We start from the raw sequence: 21,862 nt of genomic DNA on the forward strand, positions 1-21,862 counted from the left end.
GGCTTCAGGAGGATATAATATTAGAATAAAATTTCAAGCTGAAATCTGAAACTTCATTCTGATGATGAACTGTAATCTGGGCAAAATTCATTGTGTGAGATCCAGTGTCTTAATCTGTCTTTATTATGTCTGACTTCATGTAGAAAGCAATGACCATAAGTTTATTCTTTGCACATAACCATCAGTAACACAGCAGACTAATTAGTTTACTTTTGTAAACAAGCAGTCATGTATTATAAATCTTGTGTAAGTATCTGACCTTATTACATTTTACACACATAAAAGGCTGTTCCTGCTCATCCAGTCAGGGAAAGATTAACAAGCTTAGACTTCCACACAGTAAGCTCAAAGGTCAAGTGGTCCGAGATCTGCAGTCTGTTGATTCAGGATGTAAATGTGTGCAGTAAGCATTAAATGCAACGCATTAAAACATACCCCTGTAAAAATATTAATCGTATTAAAATATGTTCCCTGGAAAAATGTATTATTTGTTAAAATGGCTTTTAACTGTCAGTAACTTAAGTCACTGCTTCTCACCTCATACCTCATTTCAAAATGCCTTTCTCTGAAAAGGAACTGATTGGGAAGTCATGTGGTTTATACTCTTAGTCTGACTCATTAAAATCCATCTGTTTTATTTTTTATTTAAACAGATCATGTTGTATATTTTTGCTTTAAAACTTTGTGTTAATCCCTGATTCCATGGAACAGCTTTTTTAAATAATATTGTGAGAATGTCTTTGTGGACACCTGCTAACAGCATCCTAACAACATGCTGCAGAGCTCGGCATCAGAGTGTTGACATGCTGCTTCCAGACAAAGCCAGACTGCTCCACGTCATTCTGCCATCAGCTACTAAACTGATGCTTTTCTTCTATGGACTTATTTTAGCTGTTGGTCCTGATTTATGATTTGAAGTGGCAAAAGAATCGGTCCTGTTTTGTAGCAGACTGCTTGATTGATGATAGCTTAATTGGGTTAGAACTTGTTTAAGTCTTGCATGATCATTTCTACCATGTAAAATTGCACAAACTTTTATAAGTTATTTAGAATGTTTATCAGCCAAACATATCACTTTGTTGCACTGATTTTTTAGTGAAACTTGCAATATTTTTGATAAACTGGTGAATATAGTGCCCGAACTAAGAATGAAAACTGTTTTCATTCTTATTTTAGATCAAAGCTAATAAAGAAGACATTGATGACATCAAGACTCATGGAGGAGCAATTCCCCCTGAAATCTCCAACAACCTCAACCAACTTAATACCAAGGTAACAGAAATCTAATATATTTTGGGTGAAGAAGATGATCATTACTAGAAGTCATCAGTAATACATATTAAAGATTAGATATATGGAATTTAGAAGTTCCTGACTGTTAAAAAGGTGCCACATCAAAGGAAACTTGGGTTATGTCAGGGACAACCTCTACAACAGCTTGTTAAGGAGCCACTGCTCCTACCAATGGAAACACTAAATTACATTTGAAATGGTTCACTCTTCCACACTCTTTTTGTGACGTAAGAAGATTCATATCTAAAGCAGTGCTCACCCCAACAGAATCCTTTGAAGCTGACACCTTGAAGCTGTTGTGGCTTTATCATAAAAGCAGACTGACAGAAACACATGGCATACTAACAAGCTCACAGCTATATTTTCTAACAGCAAATAAATGTTTGTCTGATTTTATCTAACAGTTTCCACATGTTTATTTGAATTTAACCTACAAATTATTTTCATTGGTGTAACACTATAAAGGTATTAAGAATGTCTACCACATTTCCACAACAAAACTGACTTTCCATGGTTCTTTCAGGTGACAACACTGGGTAACCAAGTAACAGAACTTCAACAGGTGAGACTTGGAAGTGTGTGATCATGCCTCAGAACTAGAAACTATGTAGGAAGTTCTGGTTTCCTGCTTGTTTTTCTTCCAGACAGTCCAGAGAGTGTCTTGCAGCAGTAATCCTTGCCATAATGGAGGGACATGTCTGAACTTATTGAACTCCTATCATTGTCTGTGTCCAAGCAACTGGGCTGTGAGTTCTATGCTGTTTAAGAAATAAAAATTCATAGTTTATGTATCAGTTTCAGCTTATGACATGCTAGAATGTGGTTGTGATGCTACCATCTGTGTTTTATGTACTTTATGCATGTGTGTTGTGTGTTAGGGTGCTAACTGTGCCAGTGATGTAAATGAATGCCAGACATTTGCAGGAACAGTACAGGGTTGTCAGAACGGAGCAAGCTGTGTCAACAGCCCTGGATCGTTTACGTAAGTCTTTTGCTCTCTAGTGCTATTAAACTATACTTCTTGGTACAATAATGTGCAAAATGTTTTATAGTTTAAAATACTGTTGGCATATACCTTCATGGTAACATTTAATGTCATGTCAAAGTACATAATCATATATTTATTACAGTGATAAAATCTAGGCATCCCAAAATCACTTAGCTTACTAGTCAAAGACTTGAAGCAGAAAAATCTCTGATGGAAATGTAAGCTACAAATTGGCCAAATCAGCTGCGTGAAGTCTGGTCAAAGATTTGCTGACCTAAGTGCTGTACAAAGTTCAGCATATAAAACCACTGAGTCAGCAAGTGACACGAAACTGCTACATTAAAAAATGATTCAAATACACAAAACTGCTGATTTTCTCACAAGTTTGTTAGAGACAGTGTCGGATAAAACTTCAAATAAACTTTGTAAAAAATTTTTAAAGCATCTGATTTTGAAAGTAAAAATGTGATATTGTTAGTTCATCTTTTTAATGGTTGCTCTATTTGTTCTTCAGTGTGATTTTAACCCACACATCATTTAACATTTCCACTCTATCATTAAGAATCAATGACACAGTAGGATACACCGAACCTGAAACACATTTATCTTTCATTAATAATACTCTGACAAAAATAGCTCATGGCTTACTAAATGCTGTTGAGACAAGCATTAGCTATAGCACTGGCAGTGAAAAAATAAATTGAAAAAGTACAATATTTTTGTCCCTCATTTCAGAATTAACCCTGTGTATTATACAGATTCGTTGCACATGAGGAAATTATTTCAAGCCCTTATTTCTTATTTTGATAATTATAATTTACAGAAAATGAAAGAATCTGAAAATTAAATCCTCATTTCCCTCATGATCTAATGAATGTGTTTTGCAAGCCAGAATGACAGGTGGAGACAATGTTTGTTGTTTTTTTTTTTTCATTTTTTAAGTTTTAAATATTAATCTGTGCTTTGCTGTAATTACGCTCTCCATGGATCCTCCATTAGGCTTTTACAGTGTGGTCATGGAGAGAACGCCACACATTTCTGCAGGCATCCTTTTCCATGAACAGGGGCATTGCAATTTCGATCAAGAAATTTTCAAAATAAATATCAACATTGTTGTCGTCTGCACACATTTCCGCAAAGATCACAGCCTCAAATTTATGATTAATCACACAACCTTGGCACAGCTGTAGCTTTTTCATGCATTTGCAGTGTTTCCAAAGTGCTCAAACTGCATTTTGGAAATCTTGCACAATGAGAAGCTCATGTCAAGCTTAGACTTCCTGGGAACTATGTAAAAAATAAAATAAGTCCAAATGTTTGCCTTCAATGAAGACAAAATCGATTGAATCCCTCTCATATTTTCTGTTTATTGTGGTGGTTTCTGCACATGCGTACATTCCAGAACAGGCTGCATGAGATGACAATAGTTAGAAAATGGAGGTTGGCAGATGGCAGATTTTTTTTCAGTGACTATGTGATACTTTGCCTGATTAGGCAGCAAACTGGCTAATCATGCAGAAGGAGACTCAATCAAGTACATGAACATTTCTTTAATGATCTTCTGTAAAATTCAAATTTTCTAAGACACTAAATTAGATTTTTCATTGTCTTTAAGCCTTATTGTGGGCCTTTATTAAAATATCATCAAAATGAGAACTAAGGCCTGAAATATTTCATTCTATGTGGAATGAATCTATGAGTTTCACGTGTATATTTATGACATGCAGCTGATAGCTAGATTGTTCTGGGTTGTTTTCTTTAAAAGAGAGATTGCTCACAACTTACTGAATACAGTTGAAACACACATTAGCTTTAGCACTGCCAGTGACATAGACAGCTGAGAAACTGTCTTTGGTAGACTGAACAAGGGACATGAGAAATTCTTAAACGGCATGGCAAGAGTGTCTTTATAAGGTCAGGATTCAGTGCAGATTCTCAAAACATATTCTTAGAAATTGCTTGTTCGTTGCAGTTGCCAGTGTTCTCCAGAGTGGTCCGGGAATCTCTGCACTGTGCGTTATGATGATTGCAGGAATGGTGGACAAGACTTGTGTGTACATGGCTTATGCATTGATTCAGACCGGGTGGTAACTGGACAGGTAATTTGCTCTTAATACTTTTACCAATGTAATATTTTATAGTTGCAAATGTAAATAGTTTTCACATACATTTGATATAAACAAAATATATATGTATGTACCACCCAGATAGCAAAATATGAGTGAATCAACCCAGAAACATTGAATCCACATTGAAGCCTGACAGTGAAACGATATTGAAAGTGGTCGGTGACGTTGAATCAACATTAGGGTTTCAACATAACTGGCACTATATCAATGTTGATTCAACCATCATCTGAATGTGGATCTACACATTTGCAATTTTGTTGGTAGGCAAAATGATCTTACACTACTATCTTTCCAAAAATGTGTCTACACAAACTTAAAAAATGACAACATGGCATTAATATTACATTTTATTTATGAAAACAGGCATAGATCTGTAAACATGGACTCACTGGCCACTTTATTAGGTACACCTGTCCAACTGCTTATTAACACAATTGTTGAATCAGCCAATCAAATGACAGCAACTCAATGTATCTAGACATGTTGCCATGGCCAAGACGATCTGCTGCAGTTCAAACCGAATGGAGGAGAAAGGTGATTTAAGTGACTTTGAACGTGGCATGGTTGTTTGTGCCAGATGAGCTGGTCTGAGCATTTCAGAAACTACTGATCTACTGGAATTTTCACACACAACCATCTCTAGGGTTTACAGAGAATGGTCTGAAAAAGACAAAATATCCAGTGAGCGGCAGTTCTGTGGGTGCAAATGCCTTTTTGATGCCAGAGGTCAGAGGAGAATGGCCAGACTGGTCTGAGCTGATAGAACAGCAACAGAAACTCAAATAACCAGTTGTTACAACCGAGGTATGCAAAAGAGCATCTCTGAATGCACAACATGTCGAATCTTAAGGTGGATGAGCTACAGCAGCAGAAGACCACATTGGGTGTCACTCCTAAGAATAGGAAACTGATGCTATAATTTGCACATGCTCACCAAAATTGGACAATAGAGGATAGGAAAAACATTGTCTGGTCTGATGAGTCTTGATTTTTGCTGAAACATTCAGATGGTAGGGTCAGAATTTGGCGTCAACAGCATGAAAGCACGAATCCATCCTGCCTTGTATCAACGGTTCAGGCTGGTGGTGGTGCAGTGGTGTGGGGATACATCCGTGGCACAATTTGGGCCCATTAGTACCAACTGAGCATTGTGTCAATGCCACACCCTACCTGAGTGTTGTTGCTGACCATGTTTATCCCTTTATCCCGTTATCCTACTTCCAGCAGGATAACGCACCAGGTTATAAAGCCTGAATCATCTCAGACTGGTTCTTGAACATGACAATAAATTCACTGAACTCAAATGACCTCCACAGTCACCAGATCTCAATCCAATAGAGAACCTTTGAGATGTGGTGGAACGGGAGGTTCACATCTTGGATGTGCAGCCGACAAATCTGCAGCAACTGCTTGATGCTATCTTGTCAATATGGACCAGACTCTCTGAGGAATGTTTCCAGTACCTTGTTGAATCTATGGCACGAAGGAATTAGGCAGTCCTGAAGGCAAAAGAGGGTCCAACCCAGTACTAGCAAGATGTACCTAATAAAGTGGCCAGTGAGTGTATTTGTCCCATTTTGACTGTCAGAACAACATTCCATTGTCCATGGAATAACAATGTCCATGAGGTTAAGTCTTGAGCTGAACGAACCAGGGACACAGTACAAGTTGGGGTAACCCAAGTTTGACTCTGATTGGCGACACTTTGGTTCCTTGATGATTTCCTCTCGTTCTGTTGTGTAACAAAGCCACTTTTTGACAGTATTGCTGTAGTCCATGTCTGTCAGCTTGGAGTCAAACTGCTGAGCAGCAGCTGAAAAACAAAAGTAAGAGTGAGGATGTCACCAGTTTGGGCCTGTTGGAAGGATAAACATTTGAAAAGTTTTGAAACACATTGAAATATTAAAAGTGTTCAGAGTAGAATTCAATTCAGAAGCCGGTTGCAAACAAGCCAGCAGCAAAGGGACTGTGTGGTTGGGACAAACCACTGGTGTAAAAAAAGGTTTTGTGGACCACTCCACTTCTTGTAGTAACTTGTAGATGCTTTTATGTCAACATATTACACATTTAAACAGCCAACAATATTTACAGAAAAGTAAGAAAATGTACCAAAAAGGAATCACAACCTACTGTCCTCAACAGTGCAGAGAAGAGGTGCGACAGACAGCATACATTTATACAACATTGGCATTTCAACCATTAGAATTCAACTGCAAACAGCATTGATTCAATGACATCTCTTCAACATTGGTTATTGGCTAGATTTGGATGATTGTTTGATGGTTGATCCACCATCAGCCGTCGGTCTTAACCTAAAGTCAACATTTTTGACCATAATTCAACGTTGAATTAGCATTGCTTGCTATCTGGGCAGTAACTATATCTAGTATGAATGACCATACTTGATTCCTGATTGATTGACTAATACTTTCCTATTCTTTGTAACATTTCTATCTGTTTCTAAGTGTTTTTAATGTGTTAAATATTTGTATTATTTGGATTTATGTAGAGTAATCCTATCTAGATACATATGCTTTGCCACTTACATCACATTATGATGCTTTGGTTTATGATTTTTATTTGTCTCATTAAAAAACAGCTCTATCTTTGAGTTATTTGACAATGATTATTTTACACTCCTATTGGTTATACTTTAACTTATGTGGAACTTTTGGCATCATGGGTCTCAGTTTGACTATTTGCTTCAATAAACAGCCCAAATACCAATGCATCTGTGAGAGTGGATGGGAAGCTCCAGCTGGGAACCCAGCGTGTGTGTCTGATGTTGATGAGTGTAACCTGCCCGCCAAGCCCTGCTCATCCAACCCTCCTGTTCCTTGTTACAACACTCAGGGTTCTTTCTACTGTGGAGCCTGTCCTGCTGGTAACACTCAAAATACTAACTCGCCGTTTTCTCTGTTGATGAACCTCTTTTGTGGTAGTGACATAAAAAAATGACCGACATTTTAGATGTTTACCTTTATACTGCACTTTCAAACACAAATTGGACTGAAAATGGTGAACTAAAGAAGAAATCCAAAAGCAAACTAAGTTATAATGAAGAATACTGGTAATACAGATAAAATGTTTCAAATTCAAGGAATTAAACAGAAGAAAATGACATTATTTAAAAATAAATTCAACCAAGAATCACATAAGGTTCACCCTTATTGAAAACAACTGAGAAAAATCCCCATGTTTTACACAGTACATACGTATTAACATGTGACCTAAATTGAAGAAAAGTTGGGACCTTTATAAAGGACCTTTAGACTTTAATACTAAAAATGAGCACATTTCAGATTTGATGTTTCCTATGGTTCTCATCATAGTCGGGATAAGTTTATATTTGCTGTGATGTAACCTTTCCTCTTTTTTTTAAAAAACACTTTAAAGAAGGGGTACACTGATTTATGGGTCAGATGATTTATCGGCATCGATTTCTTTAATTTTGGGGGACTGATGATCGGCCCATACTTGCATGTGAAGCTAATCTTATCCCCTGATCTTATTTACCTCAGCAAAGATCTAAAAATCAGCCACTGTCCTCTTCTGCTCTCCTATGTGCAAATATCAAAATGTTCTTTGTATGTTGTCGATATTTGATACAGCTGACACAAAAACATAAACTATCAAAGAGCAATGTGCATGCTGTGTGCTCTTTCATTCTTGTGTTTTATTTGTTAATTAAAAAATATCAATGTACATAATTAAATAAAATAATGATAGCTACTACAGTGTACGCAGAGGATTACAAGAACAAAGAAGAGTGTTCTGTCAGGTCAGCATATGCTGTCAGATCGTCATACGCTTAGCACAAACTCACGGCTATATTTGTCAGACACGTCATTACCATATAATTTTATTTAATTAGCAACATAGAATTATGACGTAGATCATCATACACTTTATTAACAGTTGTATGGCATCCTGACCTAGCGGTTAAGTAGGTTAATGAGTTTTACAGGGTGTGTGTTGTAGTTGACTGCAGCTGCAGCCAGACCTACTTTAAATACAATTTGAAAAAAACGACAACGCATATATATCTATATAGTTATCATGGAAAACAATTTAATGACTTATTTTAGTCATAACTTGTTGTGTATGGTGAACTGACAACTCCTCTGACTGTCGAACTTCTTAATGGTCAGGCATGGTACTCACTATTCTGACAGCGTATGGTAATCTAATAGAACGACTCTCAGTGACACTCCAGTCCTATCTAATAAGTAAAGAGACGACCAGATGAATAGTACTGTTCCTGAATGTCTCATAATTATATTGCAGACTTTTGGACACAGCGTTGTCCCATATATGCGACAAGTCAGTCAACACCTCCGCACAATAATTCAGCGCAGTGAGTGATAACATTTTTCATCACAAATGCTTATGTGTCTCTGTACAGCTAGCTTTGCTAACATCACGTCAACGGAGCTTACCTTCTTTGAGCTACTTTTCTAAGTGACGAAAAAAGTTAGACGTTGTCCCCATCGTCTGTGAAAGCGAAGCGCTGCTGAGTTAGCTGTGGCCATCGGATTTCTCATGATTTATGCAGCGATATTATATTACTGACGATTAGACAGATCTTCTGCCACTGAGAGGAAACCACTGCGCATGTCTCAGAGCGCCGCGTACGAGTGAAAGGTGGGGGGACGGGGGAGAAACACAAACACGTTATTGCTTGGATTTTAATCGGTGCTGAAAACCACGTAACTGACAACAAACAATGCCTCGCATTGCATGGGTCACGTGACTGCTTCATTTTGTGTGTCGGTTTTCAAAATAAAAGCAAGATGAGCCGTGCCGGTTCATGAGTTATTTATCACCCAGCAGAGGAATATTTGTTCTCAGCAGTGGCTGAAATAAAAGGCACTTTGACCAACATAGTTCATGTGTATTAATGATTTTGATGATGGCACTCATCAAAATGTAATGTTTGTTCCTGGTTTTCTCAATTGTTGATTATGGCATATTTTATGACTTTATATTTTTATTATATAAAGAACTTTGAAACTTCATTGTTGCTGAAATGTGCTACACAAATAAACTTGATTGAAATGAAGCCAGTAAGAAGAAAAAAAAAATCTGACATCTGGGAATATTTTGAGATGACAAGATTGTTAAATAAAAAATAATTAACCCCTTCACCTCCAAATTCTCATCTTCTTGAAATTTCCACTATTTCTTTGTCCTGCAAAGATACATCAGCCTTGCACAGCAGAAACAGACTTAAAGCTGTTGGAAGAGTAAAATTCTGGCCTGATGAGTAAAAATATAAGGGATCAGACCAGAGAGCCAATTGAAATCTAAGAAAAAGAGAATTTTTGAAGAATTTTATTTTTTCGGGAGGCAAATCGAAACTCAAAGAATACTGTCTGCCCCAACAAGCACTCTGCACTTCAAAAACACTAAAACAAATGTCTATTGTCAAATCAGTCGATGACAAAAGAAAACAGCCACTGACAGTCAACATATACCAGGTTTGGCTACAAATAATTTTAATAACTAAAAAAGATTAAATAGGATTTAATTGACTCTGCTGTTACTAAACATGAGTTTGACAAAAACTTTGTGACAATATTGCATTTACTAATTTTTTCTGAGTGACAAGGCTGCCACAGTTTCAACAGCAGATGTCACTAGTGACAAATGAATGAACCACCGAGTAATGAACCTTTGGGCAAAGCAATGGGCTGGGACACTTCATTGCTTCACAAGGTTTCATTTGGCCATCACTAATATACAGAATAAACTTCATCGAATAACTGATTCAATTTTCCATTAACCACAAACGTCTCCAAATAAGTTGATGATCAAATTCATTCAAAAATGTCCGTATGCTGATAAAGAGTCCACACAGCTACTAATAGTCTAGTTCTGTTTAACCAGTTACCAATCCAAGAATCAAAAGACTGAATCAGTGATTAGCAGGTTTAGATCAGTGTTTCAGCCCACCTGCTTTGCATATTTAAGGTTTTTCCCTTCTGCCACACACCTGAATTGAATCAGTGGGTGATTAACAGTGACAAGCAGCTTATTTTGAGTCAACATTGATTAGCAGTTTTTCCCAACCCTGGTTCTCAAGTCAAACTGACCTGCATATTTTCAGATTTTTTCATTTCACCTAAACCCTGTAAATCAGCCATCAATTGAAATCATGTGCTGAATCATGGAAATGCCTAAAACTTGCAGGGCAGTGTGCCTTGAGGACCAGTGTTGAAAAACAGTGCATCAGACGTTGGCATTTGAATCATTAGAATTTGATCACAAAACAACATCAATTCAATGACATCTTTTCAACATTAGTTAATTGGCTAGAAATGGATGATTGTTTGATGGTTGATCCATCAATCATCGATCTTAACCATAAATTCAACCTTTTTGATCATAATTCATCATTGAACTAACAAGCAAACCGCAAAGAGGCTGTGTTTGGGATATACTACTCATGCAAATAGGGGATGGGGTGGACAGCTCCACTCCTTATAGTGACTTCCATCCATCCATCCATCCATCCATCCATTTTCTTCCACCCTTGTCCCTAGTGGGGTCAGGAGGGATGCTGGTGCCTATCTCCAGTGAACGTTTTGGGTGAGAGGCGGGGTCACCCTGGTTGCCAGTCCATCGCAGCCTTGTAGTGACTTGTAGATATTTTTGTGTCAACATATCATGCACAGTCAACAATAATTTTTATGGACAAGTAAGAAAAGGTTCAGAAAGGAATCACAACCCACTATCCTCAACAGTGCTTAATTTAATTTAGTGCTTAATTTAAAACGTGGTTAACCCCTGTTCTATAATAAAATGCTCTCACAGAGCTCAAAGAGGAGGAGAGGGGGAGGAGAGCCATGACAGACAACACACACTGATTCAACATTGATCAGTCGACCTCAACCAAAAATCAACCTTTCTCACTATAAGTCAACGTTGAATTACTATCGGTAGATCAGCCAACTTTAGATTAACTCGTTACTACATAGCTTGCATCCCTACACTATGCAGAACAAGAACCTACTTTGAAACAGTCCATATCAAATGAGCCTTGGCCCACAGGACACAGCAACGCTTCTGAACAGTGTTCAATGGCTTCCTATTGGCATCATGGCCTCACAAAATGACACGACAGATTGTGTTTACCAACAATGGTTTCTGGAAGTATTTCAAGGTTCATTTAGTAATTTTAATGACACAGCCATGCCAATGAGTGTTGCAGCATCGTCTGAGGACCAGGAGACCTCAGACATCATGTGGAGGTCTTCTCCCTTATGCCCATAAATGCTTTTTCATCCATTTGTTGCTCCTATCCTAACTATTTTATTTCAAAAACTTTTGCTGCACTAGAGACCTTCATTGTCAGTCACAAGACAGGGAATGGGTAGAAGACATGAAGCTAAAGTCTCAGGGTCAGGAATCGAACCCAGGACAGTTGTGTTGAGTTGTCCCAACTAGACCCATGGCAAGCATCAAATCTAAAATGAGCTCATTTTGTCCATAAAATTGCAAAGTTATCCGTTCCAGCACTTTATATTCATGCAATGAATCCTTGCACGAATTTGGGGCTTGAGGATAACAAGCTCAGAATGTATTCAACTCATCTGCATACCAGGAAGGTAATTTAACCATTTGGTTGAAGTCTGTTATACCAGAGACACTTCTAAAAGGTGTAGAACAAAGACCCTTAATGACTGGAGGTAAATGCTCCTACTTTAAATTCTCTGTTTGCAGTTATCCTTCCAAAAGTTTCTCCTGTTTTTCCTACCACACTAAGTATCCACTTATTTTATTTAAAGTTGGACAACAGTGTGTCTAAGAGTATATGTTCTTGATTTATTGTATATTTCAGGTTGGCAAGGAAATGGCTACAGCTGTCAGGATGTGGACGAATGTTTGACAAATAATGGTGGCTGCTCTACTACCCCAGTGGTCCAGTGCATGAATACCATGGGTTCATTCCACTGTGGTCCTTGCCCCCCTGGTATAACTGTAAAGTTATTGTTTAGCAATTGTAGATCTGCAGATGTACTGATTAATGAAACATGTATTGCATTCACAGATATGACAAGTAATCACTGTATATGTCAGTAGTAAAAAAAGATATTTGTGTATATTTGTGTATGTTTACAAAGCTGGAAATAAGCAATTGATTTTAATTTTTAATGTTTTGTCTTGTATTTGTGCAGGTTATGAGGGGGATGGGAGAACATGCACACAAAGTAATATCTGCTCTTCCAACAACGGAGGATGTCATCCTCTAGCTATTTGCTCCTCCAGCCCAGGTAAAACAAGTGTCTCTGAATTTAGAACATCATGTGGGATATAAAGCATGTTAAACTGGCTAAAAAGAGATGTTTCAAAATGTATAATTTTGTTTAATACACTAAATCAATGGATTCATTCATTTATTCATTTTTATTTATGTACCAGGTTCAGCATTCCCTTTGTGTACATGCCCACAAGGATACACTGGCAATGGCTATGGTCCGTCTGGCTGCACCCAGATAAGCAACATCTGTGAGACTAACAACCCTTGTGTCAATGGACATTGTACGGTAAGAGATTTGCATCTTAGCTGCACATGTGCATGTTGTGCATGTTAAAATAAGAAAAGCTGTGAAGCTCAGACCTGAACCTTCAGAGACACATAAATACAGCTACAAAGTCGGCCTTCTATCACCTGAAGAACATCTCCAGGATTAGAGGACTAATGTCTCAGCGAGATCTAGAGAAACTGATCCATGCATTTATCTTCAGTCGCATCAATTTCTGCAACAGTGGATGCAGAACCAAGGTCTGCCTAAAAAAATCAATCCAGAATGCTGCTTCCTCGATTTCTGACTAAATCGAGGAAGATGGATCCTAAATCTTCCTTTTTTGTTTTGAAAGTTTCCTAAAGACACGATGTGAGGAAGAAGAGGGAGAAATCTATAAAGAGAGACGGATTCACTGCAGCACGGATGAATCTCACATCGGATTTTGGACTCAATCTCAGCTACTGAATCTCTCTGAAGCTACAACTCGTTGGCTGAAAGACACACACACACACACACACACACACACACACACACACACACACACACACACACACACACACACACACACACACACACACACGTTTGTGTTGCTATCTTTGTGGGGACTTTCCATTGACTTCCATTCATTTCTACAGCCTAAACCTGACCTTTACCCTTTTCCTAACCCTAACCATCACATACCTAACCCTAACCAAAACTCAATTCATACCTTAGCCCTAAATCTGACCCCTGACCCAAAAACAGGGTTTCCCCTTGTGGGGACCAGGCTCCGGTCCCCACGAGGAGCGACTGGTCCCCACAACGTAGTATATGTCAGGAAAATCGTCCCCACAAGGTATTACAAACACCGGGGCTAGCCTTTTCTAGGCTGGCGATAGGCGGGGCGCCGGGCCCATCGAGTCCGGTTGTTGCTCGTGGGAGATGCCACCTACGCTGAACGTTTATCGGATAATCCCACGATGACAGCAGGAGGAGCTGCGGTTCGGATGTTGCTTCCCAGCTGGGAAGCACCGCGGTGGAAGAGAGGCGGCTGAGCGGATACTCGGTTAACCCCGAGCTCCATATGAAAATACATTTTTCTTTCAAAAAACAGTACTAAGAGAAGCATGGCTGCTCCAGTGGGGAGCTCAGACTGACAGAACACCTCCATTGGGTTGTCTATATCTGTGAAGCTAAAATAGGTGGCACTAGTTTACATTGTCTGGGAGGTTTACAACTTCACTGCTACAAAAAGAGGAGCTGTACTTACCTTTTTAACTTGCTCTCAGACATCAGTATTGTAGTATTAGAAGCACTGATCTAGGAGTACCTTCTATGTTAAAGAAAAGTAAATGTCAGAAGCAGCTCCTTTCATCTCAAGTCAAGTTCCTTTAAAGGATGTGCTGATATGCTCAGGAGCATTTTAGAATGCATGTCTGCCATCGAGTATGTTATCTGCTTCATTAAAAAATACATTTACAGTTATTATCAAAATATTTAAATTAGATTCATTATTAATTTTATTTTTGTCAATACTTTGAAATATTTTTGGGGAAAAATATCTACCTTTTTAAATATAGGTGAGTTATTCAATAAAAGAAGGATTTGCAGCTTATGATAAGACCTACTAATAGATCCCAAGTTAAATGAATTAAGTCTAAAATGAAACTAAATGTAGTTTCATTTCTTTATGTCTGTGTGTTGCAGAGCACCACTTCAGCATCTGGCTACATCTGCAACTGCAACCCTGGCTGGCAAGGAATTCACTGTGATCAGAATATCAATGAATGCTTGAGCAACCCCTGTCAAAATGGAGGAACCTGCAGTGACAGCATTAATGGATTCACATGTACCTGTACTGCCCAGTGGACAGGCCCATTCTGCCAGACCCCACAACAAGGTATAAAACTGGTACAATTAAAGCAAAACTTTAAGGAATGGCATAAAAGAGAGATTGGAGGCAGAGAATATTGAAGAATAGATTAATAAATACACTGTGTGCACACAGTGTATTTATTAAGTTGTAGTTTTGAAGATTAATTTTATTGTTGAATATCTACTGCGCTCTTGGTCAATCCAAATGTTAATAACCTGTCAAACCTGAATATTGACAGATGTATATATATATTGTTTAATAAACCAACCATTGTTTAAGTGTCTGATGTAAGTCTGGGTTCATTTTGCAGAGTGTGGTGGCCAGCTGACTGGTCCTGCTGGTTCTTTCAGTTATCCCAACAACCCAGGTCATGATGAATATGATCACCTGGTCAGCTGCACTTGGGTGGTCCGCACTGATCCGAATAAGGTACGTTAGTGTTTTTTTAAAACTTGGATTGTTGCCATTTGGTCCATGGTTAATCAGTGACCAAGAGTTTTCAGCCCGACTCTGTATGCTTGGAACTCCAGCAAAGAGGGTACTGAAACAGGAGCTGCTACCACATAACTGATAGGAGTGGAAAACTCTTTAAACTAAGTATTGCTGATTTGAGCCACACTAAGTATGTTCAATTGGAAAATCACAGTTTAACTATAAATATACTCACTATGGATGGAAAGTATTTTTTGTCATTCCTCAGGTGATAATACAATATTTGAACCAAATGTAAAAATCAGACATTATTATAGAATTTGATTTCATTCTTGAAATTGTGTGCACTCTCTTCTACAGGTTCTGCGCATCACATTTCCATTCTTTCATCTGGAGAGCAGCAACAACTGCAACTTTGACTTTCTACAGATTCATGATGGGGACAATCCCTCTGCTTACATACTTGGAAAATACTGTGGCCAAAATAATCCTCAAGAACTTTACAGCTCCCACAATTCTTTGTACTTTTGGTTTCGTTCAGATCATTCTGTTAATGCTGGTGGCTTCACAATTGTGTGGGAGTCCAAAGACCCAGGTATTTGGAGACATGTGTTCTGAATTTGCTGAATCAATCATTTTCAAATTTTAAAAACCATTTAAAAGCTTAACGAAAAATGTTTTGACTTCTGGTGGGCTTCAAACAGAAATGAAGTTGATTTCTTTGTGTCTTCTCAGTGTGTGGTGGTGATCTGACTGCTTCCTATGGCAACATAAACTCACCTGGTTACCCTGGAAACTATCCACCAGGGCGAGACTGCTACTGGACAGTTTCTGTGGATCCTGGCTTGCTTATTACATTTGCATTTGGGACTCTTAGCATAGAACAGCATCCTGATTGCAACTATGATTTTCTGGAGGTACGAACAGCAAATAAAACACACCACATTTATCTCTGGTATTCTAGAGCTCCACAAGAGGTCAAAAGGCGCATCTTGTACAATTTCTGAATCAAAGTACTAAAATATAAACTGTTTTCCTGTGGTTGTGTGCTTTTAGCTTAACCTAGCATATCTTTCAAATGCCTTGTTTATATGTTGCAGATTCGGGATGGCCTTCTGTCAGAAGACCCGGTTCTTGGGAAATACTGCAATACTGCATCACCACCACCTCTGCAAACAACTGGGCCAGCTGCATGGATCCACTTTCACTCCGACTTTACAGTCTCTGACAGAGGCTTCCACATCACATACACAACATCACCTAGTAAGTACTTGGTGATGTACGTAGTCATCCAAGCGAATACTCAACTAAGACTAAAAAGGTATTTGGTAAAAACACTACTGAAGTAAAAGTTAAAGGTAATGTTATTTATATAGCACATTTTCAGCAACAAAGCAATACAAAGTGCTTTACATGAATTAAAAGGAAATGCAAACAAAATAACAAACTAAATAGCAAAAGAAGAAAAAGAATCTAATGTTGATCTAAAGTATGTAAACTAGATACTCTTGTTCAGGGTTGTCAAGTTTCCTCTGGTCTAATTCCTTTTCTGGGTTGGAAGAATAGGAGTCTAAAACATAGTCGCTAAGCATAGGCATTAATCCTGGGGGATTGCGGGGGTCAGACCCCTCTAATCTTGGAAAAGTCTAGAATTGTCCCCCCAAAAGAAATCATGAAAGAAACCCTTGTATTTATACAATATCAGTGTAAGAAAGGCAATAGAAACAGAGAACAAAGTAAATCTGCCATTCATCTAAGAAAAAAATAAGAATTAATTTTTAGGTCCCCCCCACCAATGTTAGAACAATGGTTCAGTCCAAAGTGTAGCAGCAGCAGCAACAGCTGCACTGCTGAATGGTACAAACAAAAAACCCTCCAGTAAATAAATACTTAAAGGAAAAGACATATAACACATTTTATTTACTTTCACTGCTCAATAGGAAGAAACACATTGACAATAAACAGTTTATTTCATTACTTTGGCTGAATCATGATAAACTGCTTTGTTATGCCTTGGAAATCAAAACTAGTAAAACTGCTACATTGCTTTCATAGTCTTAGCTCCTTTTTCTGTCGAAGGTAGCCAATATTTCAATTATATTTAGCTCTCTAACTCTTACTTTAATAAGAAGAGTTTGAAACGGGAGCGGCTGAGCGTTACCACTAGCTGACAGCTCTGTATGGGAGCTGAGAGCAGAGGGGCTACAGCAGCTGGCAGTAAAACAAAATAAAGTATGCCTTTATTCCTTACCATCTTCAACGTAGAGCCTTTAAAACCACAAAATAAAATCTGAATATTTTTCTAGAAAACTCTGGTCCTGACCTTTAAATTTAAGCTATGATACTTCCCAAATATTCAATTTCTACATATTTATAGGTTCTCAGCCATCCAGGACATGAAAAACCCTATCAAAATATAAGTTTAAAGCAACTTAAGTTATAATTTAAATAACATGTAACTTGTATTGAGAGCCACTGCAATAAATCAATATTTATGAGGAATTTTATTAAGTGGAGTTACTTATTACAACTTGTTTTTATTTAGAGCCTTAAGTTTTTGTAAAGGTGTAGCAGAGATTAGATCTCTAAACCAAACTCGTATCTAAACAACATTTGAATCTTAGTTTGACTTCTGTGGGTCTCAGCAGGTTGTTTACTGAAAAAAACACTTTGGTTATTCATTGCTACTTACTAGTCATTTTTGATGGTGCAGCTTCAACACACACACAAAAATTAAACCACATTTTACATTACATTTTACTGTAACTTTGCCGACCTCTCCAAAATTGCTCTTAAAAACTTTCCCTGTTGATGGTTCCCCCCAATAATGAGTTGGGATTTACGCCGTTGTTGCTAAGGTACTTTCTCTGGATTGTAACTTTGTTCTAATCCCTGTTCTGGGATGCTAGATAAGTTTAAGTAAATATTCTCTGGACTTTCTAAGTATGCTCTAAATTTGTAAAAGTAACGAGTATTCCACGATTTCTAAGTAATAATAAAAACTAAATATTCCTGTACTGGAAGATTTTTTTTTCTGGATTCTAAGTTTGTGGGGTTTTCTGGGTTGCAGTAATAGGAGTCCCTCTGCATAATAATTTAAAAACTTAAATATTGGTTTAAATAGTGAGTACAGTTTCTAAAAAAAAATAAGTGACTAATCTAATTCCTTCTCTGGATTAAAAGTGAGTACTCCACAGTTTCTAAATAATAAAAGGGGAATTAAATAAAAAGAGGTAAGGACACATTGGGGCACATAGTAACATTCAGACAAAACAAAGGGCAAAACATGAGTGAAGGCGGTGACGTCACAGGGCCATGAAACCACGTTGCTCAGCCTCCCGGTAGAAGTCCGATAAAGGTGTTGTTATCTAGGAATGTCGTTGGGAGCGCTCAGCTCCTCAGCTGCATGGATAACAGGAGGGGGTGAGGAGGGAAGAGCGTTGTGTTTACATATCTTCAAGGAGATTGGAAATATGCAGCCCTTCCAAGGCAACATGGGGAAACCCAATTCAGATATAGACTGTCTTAAGTCGGGAGGATTATAAATTTCAATCTTCCCTAAAGTCTCTCTGCTACATCTCAGTTCCCAATTATCCAAAATTGGCTTGGTCGTTCCAGTGAGCTGAAACTAGAAACTTCTCCAAGATCGATTCCATCCTGTTAGTGAGTTTTAGAGTCCTCAGCTGGGCTGCGAGTCTCATCAAGACTCACATCTAACTTACGTCTCTGTCCACACCAACAGTCTGAGTGTTCGCCAGTTCGGCCAAGTCCGTTTTACTGTAAATTTGTCGATAAACCAGGAATCTGCAAACTCCAAACAGCAGAAACCTTGTTGTCATGAATAAATCCAGGGTGAATCCCGATGGGTGTGTCCCCACAGGACAAGAGGGCTCTCCTGTGCCCAGACTTCTTGTTGAGAAAATTGGAGCAATTGCATTGAGAGGTCGGTTGATCAGATCCATAATTTGTAGATTTGGATGATGTGCAAAGAAAGGCTCCAAAAATATAGAAAAAGACAAAAACAGAGCAAGCAGGGCAGGCAAGGGCAGGGAGGGAGCAGAGGGAAGAAGCGTCCGCCTTCATCGAGAGCAAGAGATGAAAAATCGGTAACACTTTATTTGAAGGGGGGTGAATAAGACTGTCATGACACCGTCATAAACATGACATAACACCTGTCATGAACATGAATAAGCCTTCATGAATATTTATGACTGTTGTCATAAAGCGTCATTCGGTAAATTATGACATTTTAACACAAAGTTGACTTTATTCAAAATGTCTTTGTTATGACAACTTGACATGAACCAAGAAATCATTACTGATATAAATTTGTTATAAAAGTATTACTGATTGCACTTTAAAAAGTAGGTAACTTTATGTTATTAAAGGTAAAGTTTATATCAGTAATGATTTCCTGGTTAATGTCAAGTTGTCATAACAAAGACATTTTGAATAATATCAACTTTGTATTAAAAGTGTCATAATTTACCGAATGACGCTTTATGACAACAGTCATAAATATTCATGAAGGCTTATTCATGTTCATGACAGATGTTATGTCATGTTTATGACAGTGTCATGTCAGTCTTATTCACCCCCCTTCAAATAAAGTGTTACCGAAAAACCCTGTACTGAATAAATAACCACAACACCTGATTCAGTATTTAAAGATGGTGTTATGATGCATGGATGACGACAACACATAGACAAAAATAAAATTTATTTGCAAATTCTGGTATTTTGAAGACTAAAAGAAAAAAAATAGTTTTTTAATCTAAAACTAATGGAAATGTTAATGTTACCACAGAGTAAGGTACTTCTCATGACAATATATGTAGTTTTACTGTATCTTTTTATTCTCCAAATGGCACAAAAATCTACAGATAGATAACCGAACAACAAAGCTGGTTTGCAAACAAAAAGTCTCCCTTTAACATGAATTGTATGTCTCTGTGTTTCATGTAATTTTGGTTTAAACATGATTATTCTTCAGTCAGTAAAGCTACTCACAGAGGGTAAAGTTGCCACAAATCTGGTAATAGGTATCAATACTTCATCATTACTCAAGTAAAAGTAAAATGTACAATGCAGTAAAGCTACTTCTAAAAGCATACTTTTACCAAACAGTTACTCAAGTATATAGCTGGTTACCACCGACCTCTGCTGATAACCCAAATATAAAAGTATAAAAGTAAACACTGGTTACTATAAAAGGTCTCATCTGTTACCACGACAATACAGTTTAGCAAGTTGTAGTCTAGGCTGGTTCTTTACAGCTCAGTATCAGGTTAACTGAATATCATTCTATCCATCCATCCAATCTATATGCCTTTTATGCCATATAATCCAAGGTGCTAAGTTACAAATCACAAAATGTTCTGTAAACTCAGAAAAACTGCATCTGCTTAAAAAAGTCAAAATAACTTGTTGCCTTAAATTTTTTGAGTAATGAAGAATTAGTTCAATTCTTCATTACCATATTCACTGTAGTACATTGAACATGTTTAGTGTAGTAGAGCCCCTAATGGAATGGAATAAACTATTTAAATTGAATGTATTAATACCAGAGTTACAGCAAATGGACTTGATAAAGTGCTGTACAAGTGTTTAATGTTTTTTATTTTCTTTTTAGGTGATCCTGGCTGTGGTGGTACATTCACTGACAGTGAGGGGATCCTAATATCTCCCAACTGGCCGAACAACTATGCCCACAACCGGCAGTGTATTTATTTGATCAGATTGCCTCCAGGTGAACAGGTGGCTCTCAACTTCACTAACCTGGAGCTGGAGAATCATAGTGATTGCTCTTTTGACTATGTGGAGGTAAGACTTATTAACTATACTTACATTTTCAGCTTGAATCATTTGTGAGATTATTTTTTAGTCAAATTTTTTTTTTACCTTTTATTGCAAAATCTGAATTATTAGGCATATCCAGAGCTTTTCTCAATAATTTGATCTTAATGTTTTAAAGTGAGCTGAATCATCATGGGATGTGGGCAGTTGATATGCTGAGCCTTAATTTGTAACCTGCCTGAATTAAAATTGAGTGTTTTTTATCTCCAGCATTTGTCTTCTTGTTTTTAAGGTCCGTGACGGGAGGATGGAGACTGATCCACTGATAGGGAAATATTGTGGGAGCACCCTGCCAGCTCCAATTCGCTCGTCCTCCAACTCTCTCTGGATCCGTTTTAAATCTGACAGTTCAGTCAGCCGAGCTGGTTTCAGGGCTGCCTACAGTGTTGGTGAGGTTTTATACATAACAAAGCGAGTGGTATTTTGTGTTGTTTGGATAATAACCATAACAATAGAGACATGAAGGACAGACGAGGTTTATACAAACTGAGGCAAGACTTGTTGTAAAGAAACTGTTTTGAAGTGCCTTGAAGAAAAGGACTCCTTGGCACTTATGGGGAGCTTGTGTGAGCAATGATGCATGATGGAGTCAAGTATATCATGAGAGGTCTGATACTACCAAATTCAGCTGCCATCAAGCAAGGAAGAACTGCTGTACCTGCCTATTTGCAGCCCAGTTTTCATGGATTTTTCTGTGGTACATGACTTCAAATGAAAATATGCCTATTCACAGAATTTTTTTTGTGGAGGATATTGAAAATATTTCAAAGAAAGAGAG

The 21,862-nt window shown here is 37.8% G+C and overlaps 1 protein-coding gene across 1 annotated transcript in view; it reads left to right on the forward strand.

Moving 5' to 3' along the window:
• Window positions 1-21,862, forward strand: part of cubn (cubilin (intrinsic factor-cobalamin receptor)) — a 109,531-nt gene that overhangs the window by 4,349 nt on the left and 83,320 nt on the right. Inside the window, exons 3-18 of the mRNA XM_088001177.1 lie at window positions 1,177-1,272; window positions 1,817-1,855; window positions 1,938-2,039; window positions 2,172-2,275; window positions 4,254-4,380; window positions 7,126-7,294; window positions 12,254-12,385; window positions 12,591-12,686; window positions 12,835-12,959; window positions 14,628-14,820; window positions 15,107-15,225; window positions 15,589-15,823; window positions 15,964-16,145; window positions 16,329-16,491; window positions 20,861-21,051; window positions 21,317-21,473. Coding sequence (XP_087857303.1) covers window positions 1,177-1,272; window positions 1,817-1,855; window positions 1,938-2,039; window positions 2,172-2,275; window positions 4,254-4,380; window positions 7,126-7,294; window positions 12,254-12,385; window positions 12,591-12,686; window positions 12,835-12,959; window positions 14,628-14,820; window positions 15,107-15,225; window positions 15,589-15,823; window positions 15,964-16,145; window positions 16,329-16,491; window positions 20,861-21,051; window positions 21,317-21,473 — 2,230 coding nt within the window. The remainder of the gene's footprint in view (window positions 1-1,176; window positions 1,273-1,816; window positions 1,856-1,937; window positions 2,040-2,171; window positions 2,276-4,253; window positions 4,381-7,125; window positions 7,295-12,253; window positions 12,386-12,590; window positions 12,687-12,834; window positions 12,960-14,627; window positions 14,821-15,106; window positions 15,226-15,588; window positions 15,824-15,963; window positions 16,146-16,328; window positions 16,492-20,860; window positions 21,052-21,316; window positions 21,474-21,862) is intronic.

This window comes from Poecilia mexicana, unplaced genomic scaffold, assembly GCF_051168715.1.
Source record: "Poecilia mexicana isolate PSO_F unplaced genomic scaffold, ASM5116871v1 scaffold_20, whole genome shotgun sequence".
NCBI lineage: Eukaryota > Metazoa > Chordata > Actinopteri > Cyprinodontiformes > Poeciliidae > Poecilia > Poecilia mexicana.